A 21,047-nucleotide genomic window follows, 5' to 3' on the forward strand; every position below is an offset into this window, starting at 1 on the left:
GACTTGGCATGGGGAATTAAACCTATGGCTCCACATAAGTTCCTGACCTGGCTAGTACAGAAGTGGTGTCTTTTTCATGTGCAACTGAATGGCCACTGTAACCCTTGAAGGAAAGGCTCACATGCTAGACCAAGCTCAGCACATTAGTTTGGAGCTGAGGAATGTTACATTTATATTTCTATTTCACACAAAGCATTGTTGGGATTTGAAAGCAGTTCTTTCAAAAATAAAAAAAAAAAAAATACCCTGTCTGTTGGTGTATTCATTATTCTGTTTCCAGTTAAATCTTTCAGAAGTGTCTGTTCTGTACAGTGTAGAGCTGGAAAAATATTTTGTGGGATAGGAGCCCATTTCCTGTCCATCTCTAGAAAATAATATCAGACAGACAAAAAGGAAATTAGGAATTTTATTATAAAATTCTACCTTTATTCAAAAGCTCACTGGAGAAGCTCACTGTACCTGTTTTAATGAACTTTAAAACAGGTACAATTTTTTGTAATTCCACAGTCCCTTCAGAAAAAAAACCCTTTTCCTTCCCAGCTAAGTACAGTACTTTATACCTGTTATATTTATAGCCATATTCCTTTCAGTAAAGTTTAAGGTGCAATCATATCGGTCTGTGGTCTTTCCTGTAGACCCACTTTCAGTATGCAAAGCTGGGGTGACTACAAGAGATCTGGAGAAGACTTTTTTACAAACGCTTGTAGTGACAGGATAAGGGGAATGGTTTCAAACTGATAGGGGGTAGATTTAGATCAGATATTGGGAAAAAACTCTTTCCTGTGAGAGTGGTGAGCCACTGAACAGATTGCCCAGAGAAGTTGTGGACGCCCCATCCGTGTTCAAGGCCAGGCTGGATGGGTCTCTGAACAACCTGATCCAGTGGAAGGTGCCCTGTCCATGGCAGGGAAATTGAACTAAATTATCTTTATGGTCCCTTCCAACCCAAACCATTCTATGATTCTACGACAAATACAGAAGTCTCATAAATATTTGCTGGCATTTTAAAGCTTGACTGGATCAAAGTCTCCTCTTAGGTGTGATCTACGCATGAAAAGAAATCAGAATGACTGCACCTGAAGAGAAAAATGTGTGGAGTCACTATATCAGTCTCTGTTGAAGTCATTCCTAGCTGCCAACAAAACAGGGCTATTCTGGCACTGCTATGCCAGTTGATCTCCCAGACTAAATATTACATGTGCTGTAATCAAAAAACAAAAGCTTTGCTGTTATCTGCATAGGTAGTCCTGATTGGAGCAAGGCAAGAACAACTTCAGGGGCAAAGGTAGAACTCCTGCTCAGGGCAAAGGTCTGTGGCAGCACATGCAAACGGCTCAGCAGCACAGTGATCTCAGCAGGGGCTTCTGCACAGCACAGAACTTCACTGCTCATAAAGACATTCCTGTGAATAGGCTAAAGGGAGTACTGCAAGTTGGAGAAAACTAAACACAGGGGAAGAAAACACATCAATAAACACCATTTAGACAATGAGTTTCAAACCTCTATCTTCAACTGAAAAGGAAGGAAGGAAGGAAGGAAGGAAGGAAGGAAGGAAGGAAGGAAGGAAGGAAGGAAGGAAGGAAGGAAGGAAGGAAGGAAGGAAGGAAGGAAGGAAGGAAGGAAGGAAGGAAGGAAGGAAGGAAGGAAGGAAGGAAGGAAGGAAGGAAGGAAGGAAGGAAGGAAGGAAGGAAGGAAGGAAGGAAGGAAGGAAGGAAGGAAGGAAGGAAGGAAGGAAGGAAGGAAGGAAGGAAGGAAGGAAGGAAGGAAGGAAGGAAGGAAGGAAGGAAGGAAGGAAGGAAGGAAGGAAGGAAGGAAGGAAGGAAGGAAGGAAGGAAGGAAGGAAGGAAGGAAGGAAGGAAGGAAGGAAGGAAGGAAGGAAGGAAGGAAGGAAGGAGTCTCAAAGCTAAGTACTCTGGGAAATAAATTCAGAAATATGCTGATTTGTCACATGAGGTTTTTCACAGAGCTCTTTCAGGAATACAGAAAAGGGAACCCAGTCTGAAACAGTTACAGAAGGAGGAAGTTAGTGCCACAGAGAACCTTGGATCACAAAAAGTTAGAGCAAGCTGGATAAAGAGAGCACAAGCCCTACTCATGCTCGAAGCAACATTCGGTGTTCCCTTGAATCATGTACTTTGGGAAAAACCCTTAAGATCATTGCAATGTTCCAGTTCACACTAAGAAAATGTAACTAAACAGTGGCCTAAAACTGCCATTAGGAAGAAATCTCTGCTAAGTGTTTTAATTGGTCTTATGCAAGATCACAAAGACACTGTGTTTGAAGACCAAAAAAAAGAAACCAACAAAACTCAAAAAATGATTGTCAGAAGTAAAAAATAATTCAATGTTAACAAAATGTAGGAGATGTTATAAAACAAAGGGAACACTATAATTCACTATCCATATAGTCCATGTTCCCAGAAACTGATATCAGATCTTCTCTAATAGAGACAAAATTCCCACCCCAGAGAAGAACAGAGGTTCTCAAATGGTTTGTATGCCACTTGCATACTTTTATCAAATATTTTATATCTTAAAAAATAACTTATATAGTCCAATAATTTCTGCCTTTATTTCAATCCTTTTTCAATGTTTTTTATTTTTTCACTGACAGCAAAACTTAACTCTGCCTTAACAAAGTTTCACCCATTTAAACAATTCCCAGAGCATTTACACAGTCTTCCTCTACAGAGCACAGGTAAATAAACAATTTATGTTGCTATTAAACAGAAATTGCATGCCTTCTGGTCCCTCATCATCCCAGCCAGTGTGCTGCCAGAAATGAAAGGCAGTGTTTAATGCACATTACACACCCTGCACTGCAGGCAGCAGCCCCCCAAGGCACGGAAGCACAAGCTGTGCAGAAGGGGAAGTGAAGTCTCTGTCCTCTGCTGTCACCTCAGTTGTGTCCAGTTCCCCCTGCAGGGACTGGCTCTCTTGGCATGGCTCTGCTCTATCCTTTTTCAGCTGGGCAAAGCTTAGTGCCATGGTACTACCTTAAAATACAGATCTCCTGCTACAGACCAATTATTTGAGTAATGGCCAGAATGGAGGGATGCTGCCTTATAATTGTCCAATACAAACAAAAATCCCTTGATAAGCTTATTTTGAGGACTGTTGATACTTATCAGCTACATTTCCTCCAGCTGAGATTTGAGAATTTATTTTTAAGACATGAAACATACAAGAATTGTATTTCACTTCTACTACAACTATTTTTACTTTTAAGAAAGAATAGTAGTTAATGTGCAAAAAATGCCAACTAATCTTTACAAAATCTCTGGCTGCAAGTCAGGGTTATTAGCATTTCCCTCTAACAGGTAGAAAAGCTGAGGTACAGAAGGCCATATGAAGTACCAGCCCTGAATTAGCGCTGGAGCTCCAAATCAAAACAAGCATCCTTGCCTCTATGGACAGCTGTGCCTCATTTCAGCCAGGGGAGGCAATACAGCTCTAAAAGAAGCATTCAAACTCCTTGCTCCCTGTCCTTTCCTCTGTGCTGTTACTGGAAATACACCTGCCCCTCAAGCAAAATGCAGATTATGCCCCCAGTGGGGCTCTGCCATTGCATGACTGGCACACTCCCAATCCCGTGTCTCTAGAGGGACTGAGGACATGGGAGGTTCTGAACTGTTCTTGCAAAATGCGTCCATTCAGGGGCTGTGCAGTGATTCCTGTCACAGGCTTTGCTGCTTCTTTAGATATAAGGGGGCAATTTCAACCAACCATCAACTGCTCACAAGTAAAAGGCAAAGGAAATAAAAACAATAAAAACTTTACAGAGGTGAAAAATCTGCAGTGCTTAAGGTGCCCATTCAAAAGAAATCCTTATTCAGTGACTTATATGTTTAAGTATTACAGAAGTTAATGAAGGCTCTATGAAGTGATGCTGGTGATTTGTTTGGAAGGCAGAAGCAGGGATACACATTTAGCCAAATTTTCCTTAAAAAAAAAAAATCAACCTTTCAGCATTTTGGGCAATGTTGAGTTCAACAAAAAACTGTGTTCAAGTATTGTGCCTTCAGAAAGGATCTCATGTGAGCAACAGCCTACAGAGCACCACAGAAGAAGTGGAATCTCTCTCTGAAATCCTCTATCCAGCTCTGTAAATGCTATAGCCTGTTCTCAGGGCACATCAAATTCCATGGCAACCGGCGTGTATTTCCCCCACTGATGCTGAACCACAGCCTTTTGTTTGGAGTGCTAAATGCAAGTATTCTGAGATGCCCTTCAGAGGGTACCTCAGCAGCTGACCCGGTAATTTGTACACATTTCTTGTACTCGGTGCTTAAATTACAGAATGCTTTTATGTTAGAGCTTTCAACATGGATTAATACCACAGGGTGGTGAGAAAACACAGCCAGCGATAGAGACACAACCTGGCTCTTATAGACGAGGACACAACCATTGCAGCATGTACACAGTGGAGAACATGCTCAAAAATCTCCCGCAGCATGTGGAGAACCTCCCATGAGAGTTCACACCCCTCAGTACTACAAGAGAGCTCAAACAAAACCAGATGATGAAGCAGAGCAAAACACTCAGTGGTGCATCTCCAGACCTTAGGTACGGTGTATTTTGCCTCTTGCCAGGCAGAAGAGGCCTGATGGGCCCCTCTCTTGAGGGGGACTGGCTATGTGTAGCACACCCTTAGATAAGCGGTGCGGTTCCACAAGAGCCCATCCTTCACCATTGCTTTGTGCTACAGGAGCATCAGAATACGCTCTCCACCCCCCACTGCTCCCTACCTGGAAAACTCATCCCAGCTCTTCCGTTCCTCACAGCTATGTCAACACGGACACCTGCCCCTGGCTCCCAGCAGTGTTTTATGGCCTGCGGGGCCGCCCAGCCCAGCCCAGCCCCGGCCCGGCTCGGCCCCGCCCGTCCCTCACGCCCCGCAGCACGAGCGCAGACCCCGGCGTGGCCGCCGCTGCCCCTCACGGCGACCCCTCAGCAGCCGCTTCACGGCCACGGCCCCGCCCCAGCTCCCGGGCCCGCTCCCGCCCTCCGCCCCGCCTCCTTATCGCCCGGCCGCAGCCGTCTCCCTTATCGCCCCTATCTGCCTTATCGCCTGCGGGCAGCGACACCGCCGCTCGCCCGGCCGCGCCCCGCCAGCGGCAGCCCGGCCCCGCTACGGCGGTGGGCGCACGCTGAGAGCCGGCCCAGGGCGGAGCAGGGCGGAGGGGAGCGGCGCCCGGCCCCGCCCGGCCCGGCCCCGCCCCGCCCTGCGCGGGGCTTTGTTCCCCCGCATGCAGCCCCCGCCCGGGAGGCGGCCGTGCCTGCCCGCCCCGCGGAGCGCCCGGGAGGCGGCGCGGCGGGGGCGCCCCGGCGGCAGGCCCGCCCCGCGCGGTGCCCGCCGTCACTGCCGCGGGCGCTCGGGCCGCCGGCGCCTCCCCCGCCGCGGCGGCGGCCTGATGCGGCACCCGGCACCGCCCCGCCCGGCTTTTTCTCCCCTTCTCGCGGCGAGCCCTCCGCTCTGATATCTCCGGGGGCGAGGCGGGGGCGGTGACGCCCCGTGCCCGGAGCGCCGGCCATGCGGGGCGCGGCCCCCGGCGGCCCGGCGGCGGGCGGCAGGCGCTGAGTGCGGGCGCGGCGATGCCGATGCCGATGCCGGGGGACGACGGGGCCGCGGCGGCCAGGCAGCCCCCGTCCGGCGAGGCGGCGGCACCGCGGGACGAGGAGCAGCAGGAGGAAGAAGGCGAGGAGGATCTTCGCGACGGCGGCGTCCCCTTCTTCGTCAACCGCGGCGGGCTGCCCGTGGATGAGCCCACCTGGGAGCGGATGTGGCGGCATGTGGGCAGGATCCACCCCGAGGGGGAGCGGGTGGCGCAGAGGATCCGGGGCGCCGCCGACCTGCCCAAGGTGAGACCCCCCCACCCCACCCCGGCGCTGCTGCGGCGCGGGGTCCCAGCGGAAGCGCCCGGAGCGGACCGTCCCCGCCGGGCGGACGGAGGGAAGGGGGAAACGGCGGCATCCCGCTGGGAGGAGGCGCCCGCCTGTGCCCCTAGGAGGCCGGGAGCCCCGGCTCGGGAGCGGGCCCCGGGAAAAACGGGCCCCGGGACTGCTCTTGCTGGAAGCAGAGCCACACTTTAACTTGGAGTGCGAGAGGGCATCTGCGGGGCTCTGCCCTGTCTGGTGCGCCAGCAGCACCCTCTTCTTCTGCGGCCTTGCTGGAAAACGGACTTCAGGTAGCTAATGTGTGAGCAGCCTGCAGGGCAAAGAGGGGGAATGGGCAGTGGCTAAAGAGAAAGACTGGATAAATGATGAAAAGATGAGGAGAGTTAAATTTAGAAGAGCCCAAATACCGGAGGTGGGGGATTGAGACAGACGGGGGTGAGACTTTGCACATGAAGAAATCTGCTTTGGGTACAGTTTCCCACACCAAAAGGCATTCTGGAACAGAACTGTGTCTGTCAGAAAAGACTTTTGATGCCAAGCGTTTTAAGAGGAGTTAGCAAACGCTTGCAGAGCTTATTGTTGGTATAGGGTCAGGTATGATTTCCAAGCATGCTCCTGGCCTTGTTGCAGAGAACTCTATGAAAAGAGGAACCACTGACCATTTCACTGAGCCTTGTACCATACTGAAACATTTCAGTGTGAATTCTTGTGATTGTTGCTATCTGTATTGCGTCTCAGCTGGAGAAAAATCTCTCCCTTTTATTGGCATACTGTGAACAAAAGACACTGCAAACATTTTGTGTGTCACTCCATTGGCGGGTTATAAGAGTATTCCCATCACTCTAATAGGGGAAATTCAGATACAAAAAGATGATGCTTTTTAATCTCAGGCTTTTTTAGCAAAGACTTTCCTCCTTGGGAAGGTAATTTGAAGTATGGAAGAACATGCTATTATATACTACACAGACAATCCATACTGCTTTCCATGAAGAATTCTGGAGATGCATGTGATGCAACATCCTTTGTGCAGTAAAGAGTCAGAGGCATCAGTGGCAGCAGCTGGAACAAATCCTGAGTCCTGATTACAGTCCCTATTCTAACTCCATTAGACTTTTCCTTCCTTTTCAGATTTCCTTCCTTTCCTGTGACTTTGTCCTGAGCCTAGGTGAAGGCTGAAAACATGTTTCAGATCAGTCAGAACACACACTACCTAATTTCCTAACCATAAAGATTGATTTGGTCAAAAATGGTGAAGGAAATGGAAGAAAGAAGGTGACAAACAAGACTCCAGTGAATGATGGGTGGGGAAATACAGTGTTCAGTGTCTTGTTTTGGTCTTATGTGAAGAAGTTCCCCTGTTCTCACTTTAGAGTCTTCATCCATGAGGGTTACAGTTAGGGGACACCAATGGTCTGAAGTCTTCCGGTAAAAGGCAAATTTGGGCTGTTTTGTTTTGAGGATTGTTGGGTTTTGGATGGTTGAGGGGTTTTTTGCATCTGCTAGCACCCCTGGGAAATGGATCTGTAAACTGTATTCAGCACTCTGCCACCTCAGATGCCATTCCCAAGCTCACTCGGCACATACAGCTGGGAGGATACTGGAATTCAGGAAACCACTAGGATGGATGAGCTCTGTTTCCTTAGCTCCTTCTCCCCTGCAGGGATGTGTTTTTTTCTTTGAGGGGTGCTTATGGCTACTTGTCTCCGTGCCATCAAGTTTCTTTGAAAGGCTGGTACAACAGATGAGAATCAGGGCAGTAAGTGTACTCTGCAAGGCTAGTTCCTTTGAAAAGCCAGGTTCTCTCCATGTGCTGGAGGGTGAATAGTCCTTTTTAAGTGTTGGGAATGGCACAGTGACTTACCTACTCCAAAATTTTGGCCATGGATCGTAGCCAGCATTGGTTGTTGGGGGAAACAGCTCTCAAAAAAGCTGTCAATAAACTAAGATACTACCAAATGATAACTGGAGGAGGCTGTGATTAGACACATGTTTACAGATCAGCTTCAGGAGCTGTGTCTCTCACTGGAGTCTGAGAGCTCCTCTAGTCTCTATCTCCTTCCAATAGACTTGGGGTCAATGCCACTCTCCTGTAGGTTATGTTCTTTCCAGCAACAGGGTGGGGTATTGCCTTGCTTCAAGCTGCTGGAACCATCTAATGGGTCCAAGCTGGAAGTACAAAGTGATGTGTGCTTGGCTTATAAAGAAATCATGGATTTTAAATTAGATGGTTATGAGGGCAAAGACAGGAAGAGTTGCATCTAATGGATTCAGAACAAGAGAGCCAGAAAAAATAATCTGTTTTTTTTCAGTCAGGCTCTCAACCAAGGCTGATACTGCTCCTGTGTTATTTGCAGAAGGAAGAGTAGGGAGGAGCTTGGATACACATGAGTACCATAAAAGAAACTGTTGCTAAACTAGGCTGGCCAGAAGAGCACCTCTGTGATACTGATAAGGGGGGAGCTTTGCCTGAGCCTTGCTCCCATGTGCCTTTCCTCACATACAGCATGGCACACTTGCATATGAAAATCTTGGTTGTTCTTAGGATCCCCTTTCTAAAAGCAGAGTGCCAGTCCCATGCATATAGACAGCCTACCAGGGTGCATGAATCTAGGAGTGGGGTGATGCAACTACTCCACACAAGTGATGAGGGATCAAGGGTGTGTTCATTTGGTCTGCTAAGCCTGGCAGAGGTTATATACTTTGGGAAATCTGGGCTCTCTTCAGCTTTCATAATAGCTAAAGGGAAGTCAAAATAGATCTGATTGCCTATTTTTTCTGTTATAAATAAATTCTCTCTGTTTTCTGAAGGACTGTAAAAGCTAACTAATATTTATAGCTCTTTGGAGATATGCCCTGGATGATGCTGGGGAAGAAAAAAGTATAAGGATCTCTTTTCCTGTCAGTGTGGAATTGAGGGATGGAGAACTTATTCCTCTACTTCTGCTTCTATTGTCCTATTAAAATGCTATAGACCTGATGCAAAAAGAAACTGTAGCCCAGTCTGGGCTGCAGGCCCAGATCTGAGAGAGAGCACAGTGTACTTTCATCAGTTTAATTACTTGAGGTGCAGGAGGCTCTTCCACATTAACTAGTCCCCTGCTGAACTGATTGCCATTATGCTGTCTCAGTGTTGTGCAATCCTTTGAGGAAAAAGAGATCGGGGGGTCTGTACTAGTAAAGGGAGGAGGAACTACCCAGAATCATTAGTCTCTGCTGTCAACATGCACTTAATGTCTGTCTCCACTGAGAAGCATTAAAGTCTCCATGCTGAAGAAAAAAAAGCAAAATTAAATAGTCAGCCTGCCCTGATTGTTACCTCTTTCGTTGTTTCTGCCTGGAAATTATTTCCTATGACTCAGTGTGTCAGCTCACAGCATCCAAACTGACTCAGCTCATGCACTACCAGAGATGGCTCCATTCCTGTGCCACTCTCTGGAGCCTTCCCTGCTCCTGCTGCAGCTGAACAAACCCAGTTTCACATCTGCTCCCACCGTGCCTGTGCTGCCCCCTGTGAGTGAGGCAGCCGGTGCCTCTGCGATGTGAGAGGCAGCACGTCAAGGTTTAGAGGTCTCTGGTCCTTGTACTGTGGGGGAGCACAAGCATTTAGAGGTCTCTGGTCCTTGTACTGTGGGGGAGCACAAGCAGAGTGCAACCATGTGGCCAGCCAGGAAAGGGAACTGATCTGGCTGAAAACTACCCATGCTTGCTGGCTCAGCTTTCAGCTGGTCCAGGTGCCTGACCTGGTTCACCGGTCACTTGTACCAACACACAGGAAAGAGGTGTATGGAAATGAGTGGCCACAGAAATACATGTGAAGGGTGCACTAAGCAGTACCACTGGCTATGAAACCATGTCCAGCAGAGGCAGTTGTGCACAGCAGCATGGAAGGCTCAAAGGAAGAGCTAGCTCTGACTCACTCTTTCATAGCTGTGGATAGGCCAGCTCTGGGGGAAGTCTGAGGAGGAACTGAAATGTTAAAACTGAGAAAAGGTGCAGTCTGATATTAGCAAGGTGCATACAAGGCATGAGCTATCTTTCAGAGAGAAAATATTGGGCTGCTTCTCCAAGCCTATCAGTCATCCCAAACTTGTGTCTTCTTTTTATTTGTCCTGTGGAACAGGTCCCTTCTCTTTCCTTAGAAAGGCTGTGTTCTGGGAATGAGATTTTCTCAGCTGCTGACAAGAATATGGTTATCCCGTGGAGAGCAAATGGTGAAAATGGTGAGGAAAATCTGACTGGACCCATAAGGGTGAGGCCTCAGAATGGGACAGCAGTCTGAAAGGTGAACATCCAGAAGTCATTCTCTGACCATGTAATTCAAAACACCAGACACTGCAGGGCAGGGAGTCATGCTGTTAAGCCTGTGTCCTAGTCAGTGCCAACTCATCTGAATTGCCAGGAAGCAGTGAAGGACCTTTCTACCCTTGCTTGCAGGACTGTTCCACCCTCTGGTGATATTGGAAAACTCATTGTCCGTGTTTGCCTCTTGCTTTTATTTTTATTTTGTGCCTTTCAGTTTCAATACTCAAATGAGGTCGCGCTCCCTCAGATGATTGCTTTCCTGTCTTGTATGCTGCCTTGTCAGTTAATTCTATCTATTTTGTCCAATGTAACATTGCATAAATGCAAGACCTTTTCACATAGTTTCTCTTGCAGCTCTGTGGTGATGCCTCATTCTGAATCCCTTCCCAATTTCCATTGTGGAAATAGAGAAATGTTTCTTGTGTGGTCACTTTGGGCAGCAAAAAGGGTCTGGTTTCAGAGGAACATGCTCCCTATAGCTATGTGCCACTGAGTTCAGCAAGAAGCTGGAGAGGTTTGGAAGAAGTGATCTATGTTCTGCTCCTCATTTCAGATTCCCATACCAAGTGTGCCTGTGTTCCAGCCGTCCACCCCCATCCCTGAGCGCCTGGAAGCTGTGCAGCGCTACATCAGGGAGCTTCAGTATCCTTTGCTGTCACCTTGCTCACTGGTGTGATAACCCAGAAGAAAGAGCTAGAGGACTTTCTTTCCTGGTGACAAACAGAAAAGCTCCTGTTGTAGCTGGAGGATAACTGAAACTTGTTCCCTGAAAACAGGAAGCTGGACTTGGGATAATGTTTTCTTTTGCTGCTCCATTTCTTTTCTTTTTTTGCCCAAGTTACCTTCTGGTTCTGTTCACTGCATGTAACAAATGAGCATGTTGTCAAAGGCCTTTCCCCACTACCCACTCTTCTAGATCAGTGGCTTTACAGTGGTATTTCATTAAAAACACACATATCTGAGATCCTGACAGCCAAGTGTCAGATGTACTGCAAACTGCATCACCTCATTGTTAAGGTGTGGGTGAGTTGCGGTGATGGGCAAACCTTCTCAGGTCATCCTACTCAATCACTCTTCTCTGTCTAAACAACACTCAGCCATCCTGATTTTATGCATCTGTGATATGTTGCCCCTTTATATGCAGAGCTGCCTGTGTGGCTGTGTTCTGGGAATGAGATTTCTCCATTCCTGTGGTGCTGGAGAGCAGGTATATGCCATGCAAACACAGTCTAATCTCACTGATGAGATACAGATCTATCTCTGGCTTCAGCCCTAATTCAAGGTAAGAAGGCTGACCTTTTGGCATCTCTCACCCATCCAGGGTGGTTGTGCTCTGGATTGGATCCCAGTCAGTCTTAGAATAAGGTACCATGAATGTTTCATTGCTCCATGTATTATGTGCAGATTGGAGCAGGAAGAGATTTATCAAACTGTTCTGCCCTGGTAACTGGAAAGCTGAGCAGAGCATGTGCTGTCAGCATAAACCTTTGGGAATTGGAGTGGAAACCCGTGTGTGGGTATGAGGAAGAGAAAAATTGACAAGGAAATACAGTGGAAATAAAGAGGATGTGTAAGTGGGGGAAATGTAGAAAAGTGAGGTAGGGATTTTCTTGTGTGCTGCTACATTTGTGGGATCATGACTCTGTTGTGAGAATAGTAAATAACATGAACGTCTTTCAGACAAGTTTTCTTCAAACTCTACTTTCCGAGCTGCCAAGCCCTTAACTTCTTGCTTCCAGGTACAATCACACTGGGACACAATTCTTTGAGATTAAGAAGAGCAGACCTCTGACTGGGTAAGTGCTGGCAGCCTCTAGAGCATTTAATCCTTTCTTTGTTGTTGGAGCCCTGCTATACACACTGCTTTTTCTCCATCCCCTGCCCAAGGTCTAGTGGCACTTAGGGCTTTCATTCCTGCAGCTGCATCCTGCTTAGGGTAACTTTATTGTCTGTTGCCTGGGGCATAGCTGTGTCTGGTCTTCCTCAAGAGTAGAGTTTTTGTCATGAATCAGTAAATCGAGTAGGCCAAAAATAATGTATTGCAAAAATGTGCATATTCTGCCTGCTTCTAATTGGAATGTAACTATATGAACTTCTGGGGGATTCTGAAATTAGGTCCTGCTCTACAAAAACTTTGTTAAAGCCAAGTATCTTTACAGGTCTGATTTCATAGCTCCTGTGAGTGCTTTTGCAGAATCTAGGCTCACTAAGCTTTTGGTGACTCATACTTGGAATGAGAAAGGGTATTCTCCTCGTTGAAGATTCTGGGAACTGCTGTGCCCCAGAAGTTCCTGGCAATAAGCACCTGATGTTCATTGACTCTCTTGAAGAGCATATGGAGAATCTCCCAAGACTGACTTACTATTGGTCTAGTCCATAGATTTATGTAGGTTTAAATGCCTTGTTTTGTGTAATCAGTACCATGTCTCCTCCATGGTACTCACTGAATAGAGACTAGGGTTAATGCCAGAGAAGAAGGCCTTATTGTCCTTGAGCCTTGTGTGGCAAACACTTTGAGGGTTTTACTTGTGGAGACATTGGTGCTGCGGTCTCCCTGAGAACCCAGGTTGGCCAGTAAGTAGTTTTGCTGCAACTCACTGAAGTGAATTCCTTGGAAGTAACAACAGCATGTGGCAGAGACCTGGTTTGGATTCAATATCTTCTTAAAGAAGATACTTTGTTCTGTTCCCTATCCTCTGTGGACCACCCTCTCTCCTGGAAACCTACCTATAGTACAAAAGGGCTGAACTGGCCACAGTGCATAGCACAAGCCCTAACTGTCCTCATCTTTCCCTTGTCCTACTCTGCAGGCTGATGGACCTGGCCAAAGAAATGACCAAAGAGGCCCTGCCAATAAAATGCCTGGAAGCTGTGATCCTGGGAATGTATCCTTTCCTCTTGGAGTTGTGCATGTCTGCCCATCCTTGTGTTTTTGCCTCTGCTCTCTTGCTTGTGATGCTTTGAGGGTGGTGATAATATTGTCACCAAGCCTCACATTCCTTTTTTTTTTTCCTCCCCAGTTCTCCCACAAAAGACCACCAATGAAATCCAAAACCAAGCAATTCTCTAAAGTATCAGAACAACTTTGGAGTTGCTCCTCCTTCACTAAGAAGGGTGGTGCTGCTCTGGTCAGCCATATAAGATTATAAAAGACAAAAGAGGATCTAAAGAGGAGCAAAAACACTAGCTAGAGATAGGTCAGGAAATCCTTTGTGGATAGCATCGTTCCCTTACTGCCTGTGTGTGTTCTGCATTAAAATAATTTATGGATCCTCCCCAACTTCTAATTATGGTGTATGTCACTTACTAGCTTAGGCAATACCTTTATTAGATCTAGATGTGTATTATCTTTAAGTACACATCTTTCCTAGCTATCTTCCAGATTTAGTTTGTGGTACTTGGGCTGTAGGTTCTTCATGCACCTGGAGGGGCAGAGATGGTGAGAGAATGATTCAAAAGTAGAGGTTGGTGAGTTTTTATCCTGAAGGTGTATGAAACAGTAGCTAGTGAAACAGATTAAAACACACCGAGGAATAATGCTGCAGTGTTAACAGTTTGGGAGCTAGGGAATACAGTACACTTAAGGTGCTAGCATTGCAACTTCTGCATCAAAATTAACTTCTCTTTGTTGACTGTCTCCTTGAAGAGGCCAAGTCTGTTTTCTCCATAACCCAGATGAAAGTAGGGCAGCTTGCAATGAGCTGGGCTCTTGACCTGGAGAACAAATCCTGTCTATGTAATGCCTGAATCAATGGGGAATCTGCTAAGCAGGCTGGGAGGGTCTGGAGCAGGTAGGACGTGTCTTGTCAGGAAACTGTTACCACCAGTTATTTCCTGAATAATGGCTGCTGTCAGTTACCTCACCAACAACATGACCACACTGGACCGTTTCCCCATCAGCTTCAAAACCCACTTCTCAGGGAACTACTTCCGACACATCGTGCTGGGGGTGAACTTTGGCGGCCGCTATGGGGCACTGGGCATCAGCCGCCGCGAGGAGCTGATGTACAAAGCACCTGTCTTCCGCACACTGAGCGAACTCATCTTTGACTTCGAGGAGGCCTATCGCCGCTGCTGGCACACGCTGAAAAAGGTGAAGCTGGGCCACTGTGTGTCCCATGACCCACACAGTGTGGAGCAGATTGAGTGGAAGCGCTCCATCCTGGATCTGGACAAGCTAACACGGGAAGACTTTCGCAAAGAGCTCGAGAGACATGCCCGTGATATGAGGCTGAAGGTAAGCAGCAAGGATGGAGTAACTCACTGCTACACATCCACTGCCTTGCCTGGCTGCTTGGTGTACTGGGGGAATGCAGTGACAGAAAACTTTCTACTTCTAGATGTGTGGAGTAGAAAGTGAATTGGAGGCTGGGGCCTCTTTCTTACTGAACACCACCCACTTTATACAGGCTGGTCCCCTAATGGATGCTTGTGCAGTGCTGCACTTGTGATTAGGTTGGACTGTTTACAGTCCTTGGAGCCATAGCTGTCACTGTAACTTGTTTTTTCTGGCTTTTGCATTTTTGATGCACTTGCCTTGCCTTTTTGTCTTTTTTTTTTTGCACATATAATAAATCATGGTTAGGTTTTGTAGGTTTTGTTATTACTCACATTAAGAGCTCACACAGCTCTTAATTTTATTTTTCTGGCAGATTGGGAAAGGAACTGGACCGCCATCTCCCACCAAGGACAGAAAGAAAGATGTCTCCTCCCCACAAAGAGGTCAGGCCAGCCCCCATCGGCGAAACAGCCGTGGGGACCGACGGTGAGTGAGGCTGCTGGGCAGGAGACCTATCTAGACCATCTGTTTTACTCAGACTCCACCTTGCCATTTGGTTTTGGATCCTTCTGATGTCCTACTGGGTTTCTTTAGAACAGTGGATAGTTCTCTGACCTGCAGTAGCATTCTTCCCTAGTCAGTACGATTGTGAGTTTATCATTGCTTAGGGATTTAAGGGGACAGCTGGGGTTTTTTGCTTGCTTGTTTTGGCAGGGAGGAGGAGGCAACTCAAACAGACAGTGATGCTGGTAGCTGACTTTTAACCTTATGCATGGGTCTGAGCTCTGGTGTCTCACAGACCTGTGCCTCAAGAGATTCCAAAAATTATTCTGCTGTCAATAAGATTGTTTTCCTGATAATAACCTGGGGTTCCAGAGTGGACCTCCTACTTCCTAACTTGCATTCTGTTCTGTTGAGATCATTGGGAGAATTACTGGAGGCTGCAGAATAATCCTGTCCTCAGTAGTGCAGGATCAGTATGAAGCTCTGTACCTCTTCCTGTGCTGCCATCTCTATGTGCAGAATCACCTGACAGAAAACAGTTTCTGAAGAGCTGTTACCTTCTTTGCTCACAGGCCATCTGGTGAGAAGAAGCCTGCCGATCCCAAAGCCATGCCAGACCTCAATGGGTACCAGATCCGGGTATGAAGAGAGCTGTGCCTTGTGTGCCTGCCTCCATGGACTTCTTGCTGGCCACAGTTGGGACCTGGATCCACCTGCAGTGATTCTGACAAATGGAACAGGGGAGTGGGAGCAAAAGAGACTGCTGATTTTCCCAGGTGCTTACTAGTGGGCCAGTCCCAGAGCTGGATCCCATGGGTCCCAGAGGATTCGCCTGCCTGTTTCTGGGAGAGGTGACCATCTTAATTCACTTAAGTATTTTTAAAAAAAAAAATGGAAAAAAAGAAAAAAATATGTACATTAGTGGGAGTTCACTTCAGGAAGAATATTAAGTGAGTGGGGTCAGTGGACTTGCTATCTTTACCTTGACAGCAAGTAGATGGAGCATCTTGTCAACAGTACTTCTTCCCTGTGTGCAGTTTTCAACCCCTGCAAGGCCTGCAGGGCTGAGGGAGAAGTGATGCTGGAATGGGATGGCCCCTGAATCTTGTACAAAAACTCCTGGTTTTATCATTATGAACACTTTATCATTGCTCTTGTGAGAGTAGGTCTGAATTTGCTCAGCCTGATTTATTGACCATACAAAGTCTTCTTATCCAGAAAAAACACATCTTGTATGTTTAGTCCTGCCTATTTCAAAGTATTTCATTGTCTCTGAGGGGGTAGACAGTGGAATGCTAGTGAACTGTTGCTGTAGGCCCTTTGGTGGATGAGTGGATCAGGATATGCCTATACCACTGCTACATGAAAACAGGCATAGAGAGCTCAATTGTTCTAGCAATGGAGATGGGGCAAGTGGGGGCTGGTGGAGAGCCTGAACTTCACATCATCTGTTCATCAGCCTTTTCTCTACTAACTTCTGGTGGCTGCTACTCAGAAAGCTTGTGGCAGGCACTTCAGTCACTGAGGTACGAGTTTTAAGAGTAAAAAGTTAAAGAAGGATGTAATAATGTGAACAGGTTTTACAACCATTTTTTCCTTTCCACAAGGCTCTTGCTCCTTCCTCCCTGTTGTGTTAGTGCCAGAGTTGCATACACCTGTTTGTGAGAAGGTCTACTCAAGGAAATTGCAGCTGCTTTCCTGACAGCTCACCTTGGAGCCTCCTGAAAGCAGTTTCCCACCCCAGTGCCAGAGCTGTGCTTGTGTTCCAGCTCTTTGGATAGCTGCAGTATGTAATAGCACCACTTATACTAACCTTTCCCAAAGGGCTGGGCTGGGCCTTTCTGCCACTTGTGGCCTTTACTTCCTATGCTTCTTTTGGGGGAGTGTTGTACTATTGATTCAGCAGTGTAATGCTTGTCAGAAATCTGGAGTATTGTCAGGATCTCTCTGTCTGAGGCCTAGGCCATGGGAACAGTGGGATTTCCAGAAGTCAGAACAGCATGGTCTTAAAGTGATTTGGATGCATGGATCTGGGGGATGCATAAACTGAGCTTGGGAGTGGGAGTATCCTGGAGAGAAACAGTCTTGTTTTATCACAGCACTGACAAGGAGCTACACTTTCTGAAATACCACATATTTAATTTTGTTAGAACTGAGCTTATTCTTTCCTTTTTTGATTTGTTAGAAACATGATGGAGCTTAGCTCTACTAGTTTTTTGTTACAGTATTCCTGTGCCACATCCTCATAATAAGTAGAGCTATTTTGGTGGCAGAGAATGGGTTCTTAACCCCAAACAAATCAGCTCTTCTGCCTAGTTAAAGCAGTTAATCCTCGAAGCACCACCCACAAGCGATTTAACTCAGACCTTACAGGTTCCTAATTGTCCATCCTTAACTGTGATGTAACTTGCAAGATGTATCCATACCACTGCAGTCAGTCCTTCCAATCTCTCTTTGTAGTCTGTACTTTTCTGCTGTGCTGTACAACCAAGAGGAAAATCTGTAAGAAGGTGGCAGAACTTGCTGCTGAGCCAAGAGAAGGTTAATCCAGAAGAGGATGCCAGTTTCCACACTACAGTGCAACACCTGTCCACTCCCTTATAGTCCAGCTACATGCAACAACTGAAGTTAACTGCAGCAGGAGCCAAGCACCCATTTGAACGTGTCCTCTGGTCATTTTTGTGTGGCTGTAAATTAACATGTTTGGTGTCTGGATGCTAACAATGATGCAGCCTTTACAGCTAACATCATTGTTAGCATCCAGACACTAAATATGTCAAAAGCTACCTGTAAATAATGTGGGCCACTTGGAAGCCACAAACTGCCTTTGCATAATGTTTACTATGCAGCCGACTGAAAGTTCAGATGCCACTGTGAATCATATGATAAATACAAGCAGCAGTCAGCAAGGGGAAACTGACTGTCAGGTTTTATTATAAAGTGGATGAAATCCAGAATTTAAAGACAATTATAAAACATGCCTAGAATGCATCTTAACTATGACTTTTTCTTCAATTGGTTAGTTAATTCAGAGTAACTGGAGAGCTGTTGAGAGTAATTAGTTGTTTAATACAGAGAACATTGAGCTTTTTTAGACAGAAAGGGGAAATGTGGGGGTGAGAGCAAGACTGCAACAGATGAGACAAGTGAGGGGTCAGCTGCAAGTTAATGATGCTTTCTTGAGAGCAGGGCAACAGGGGTGCTCAGCAGCGTTAGATCACCAAGGCAGAATGGCTTAAAACAAAATGCTTTGTTTGACTTTGTAATTAAGAGCTTTCCTGCAGGATGTAACTGAGGCCAATAGCTTAGAAAAAGCTATTAGCTTAGAAAAAGCAAAGGAAATGGATGTTTAAGATATGAATGACAGGTAGAGTTCAAGGTCTCTTAATCCTCAGCTGCAGCTAGACAAGAACATCCTCTTTCAAGATCTACTTGCACAATTATATATGTTACAAAGTATTTCATTCTTTGCTTGTATCTAATGTTGATTAACTTCTCAAGATGGATACAGCAGCAGACAGGGTTACCATTTCAGGCCTTCTACTGTGTTTCTCTGTGTAGAATTCCTGCTCCTTACTGTTTCTGTATCTCCAGTTCAGGAGATGGTGCAAGAAACTGGAAAAGGACCATAGAGTTCTCCCCTTCTTGCTCTTGCTCCCCCCATCTTTGTAACAGGATGAATCACTTCAATAGAAAGCTTTGCTTCCTTCCTAACAAACAAAACCACATCCTTCCACAACAGAGAGAATTAATGCAATCTAGCTTTATGCTGTAAGAAAGCTGAGGGTACAGTGCAAGACAAAGTTTGGCACTTCAACTTCTTTCCTCCCCCACCTACTTGGTCTGGTTTCTGGTCTGTCTGCCTTTAACCACAAGGAAGAAAGGCTGATGATGAGTCTTTTTCACTTCTGCAGGCTTTAGAGCTACACAGAAGGAATGATAATATAAGTCCTTTAGTGCCTGCAGAACAAGGAAGATGGATCTCAAGGAGTCCTATTAATTTTTTAATGTTAAATATTAATAGGGTCGCTCATGTAGCTCTGTGATCTAAATTTCACTGTTCAGTAGGTTTCACATGGTATCTGTTCTGCAGTACAAGTCCTGTGAACTCTGTGGAAAGGAACTGTGTTTGTACATTAGGAATGGATAGACACTGCCTGCATTGTATGCGAAGCTGAGGTGAGCTTTGAAAGACTTCAACAAATGCTGACCTATTACTGGCAAAACTATTCTAAATGTAATGCAAACCTTGAAATAAGAGCCCCTCTTTATGCTTTTATGTAGACAAGTCCCTTGATACCTGGCCAACTGCCATTTTTTTAATGGACAGATTCGTTAATTGAGCAAAACCTTCTGCTACAGCATCACTCTGATACAAACTTTGTATATTAAAGAGCAGGATTGTGTGTCCATCAGTCTGTGACATACTAACTTTTTTTTTTTACTGGTAGAAGCTAAAGGAGTCTTTAGGAAATTGGTGTGTGTTAGCAAGTGTTTTAGGTGGGAGTGAAGTGCTTTTTTCAGTTACTATTTTACCTGTGGGCCAGGGTATGGGTCAGTACCGTTTCCTTGGATCTATCAGAATAAATGAATCCAGAACTGTAGTTGAAACATAGTTTCTGTTCACATAATAGTTGTGTTGCTGTTTTCAAATCTGCTTAACAGGATGAATTTTCTTTTAAGTATTTCAGGTGAAAGCCTTAATCAGGTGCCTGCCCCCTAAGGCAGATTCATGTGTGGTGTGGTATAGACTGGAATATGACTGTCCTTAAAATTTCAGAGTTTAAGAAACCATAATGAACAGAAGAAAGCTCCTGTTAGCCAAAGGGCAAGAGTCTGGATTAGACTGGCTTGACCTTGCTCCAGTGGCTCTGGCTAGTCACTTCAGGTGGTTGCTTTAGCTACCTGCTTCTTCTGAGTGAAGAATTTCAAGTGGTCCTGATGATCAAACTGTAGGTATAGGCAGGGGGTGTCCCAGGTGTATTGTGTGTGCAAGTCTGGCTGAAATAACACCACACATCCCAGTGGCCTTGCACTGTTGTCCTGACAACATTTAGACCTGCATTATGGATTTATAACTTTACTTAACAAAGCAAGTGCTATTCTGGCTTGATGTTTGCTCTCCCAGAGAAAGGTGGAGATGGCCTCTCTACAGCCAAGCTGAACTCCTTAAGGAATTTAATATTTTTGTGTGTCTTCTGAGCAGGTGTTTACTTGTATCACAGCCACTCTCCTTCAGTGGTGTCCTGGCCCTATCTGCTCCAGAGCAATGCAGTTTAGGCTCAGAAGGCTCCTGAATCCCCCATAATCTCTGCAGAGCAGAGTTTCCCTCCAGGTCAGGGTTGAGAATGGTGCTAGTGGGACCAGAGCTGTCCCCTTCCATGCACACCAGTATTCCACTCCAGCACCGACAAGGTGCTGCAAAACCATTTACATCTTTATCACTGGTACAGCTCAGAACTAAGAAATTGAAAGTTTCTTTCTTTAAGAACAGTATCATGTGTGTCTTTTTGTAATTAATCAGTGTGGTCCTGTGTTCTTATGTAGCCAACACAGAATTTTTATTTAGATTTAGGTTTTTACTGCACTTCCCATGGCCTTCATGTTGATACTTCTTCCAGCTTCCTTTGACACTTGAGACAATAAAATTCCCTCTGTACTGCTCTCAGCTTGTGCAGAGAAAACAAGTTGTCTGTACTGTCCTTCTTTTTGCTTTAAACCTTCCCATTACATGTCAGCAGGAAGTCAAAGCCTTGAGTGATGGTATCAGGCAAATTATGTAAAGATGTCCTTTACTTGGTACACTAGTGGACATGGAAGAATCCTCATCCTCCTTTAATCATCTGAATAGGTGAGTATGTCTGTGCACACAGAGGCAGTTGCCAGAGTAAGTATGTATGTGGCTGTTTAGCAAAGAAATTCAAGTTTTCCCTCTTGAACTGCCATCAGTCAGGCTGGATGGAAAAAAAAATCAGCGCAGGCAGCATGAAAAATTTCACTCTTACAGTAGTGTACCAAACAATAGCGTAAGGGTTAATACAAACCTCTTCTTGCACTGCTCAAC

General features: G+C 46.0%; 1 protein-coding gene across 1 annotated transcript; it reads left to right on the top strand.

Moving 5' to 3' along the window:
* The first annotated feature begins 5,449 nt into the window (after positions 1-5,449).
* Positions 5,450-20,670, top strand: VASH1 (vasohibin 1). The gene is made up of 7 exons (XM_059473679.1): positions 5,450-5,862; positions 10,754-10,842; positions 11,940-11,996; positions 13,011-13,085; positions 14,056-14,437; positions 14,853-14,965; positions 15,556-20,670. The coding sequence occupies exons 1-7, from the start codon at positions 5,596-5,598 to the stop codon at positions 15,626-15,628; spliced, it is 1,056 nt and encodes a 351-aa protein (XP_059329662.1). The 5' UTR covers positions 5,450-5,595; the 3' UTR covers positions 15,629-20,670.
* Positions 20,671-21,047: the final 377 nt, after the last annotated feature.

The sequence above is a fragment of the Ammospiza nelsoni genome, chromosome 6 (genome assembly GCF_027579445.1).
Source record: "Ammospiza nelsoni isolate bAmmNel1 chromosome 6, bAmmNel1.pri, whole genome shotgun sequence".
In the NCBI taxonomy this organism is placed as follows: Eukaryota; Metazoa; Chordata; class Aves; order Passeriformes; family Passerellidae; genus Ammospiza; species Ammospiza nelsoni.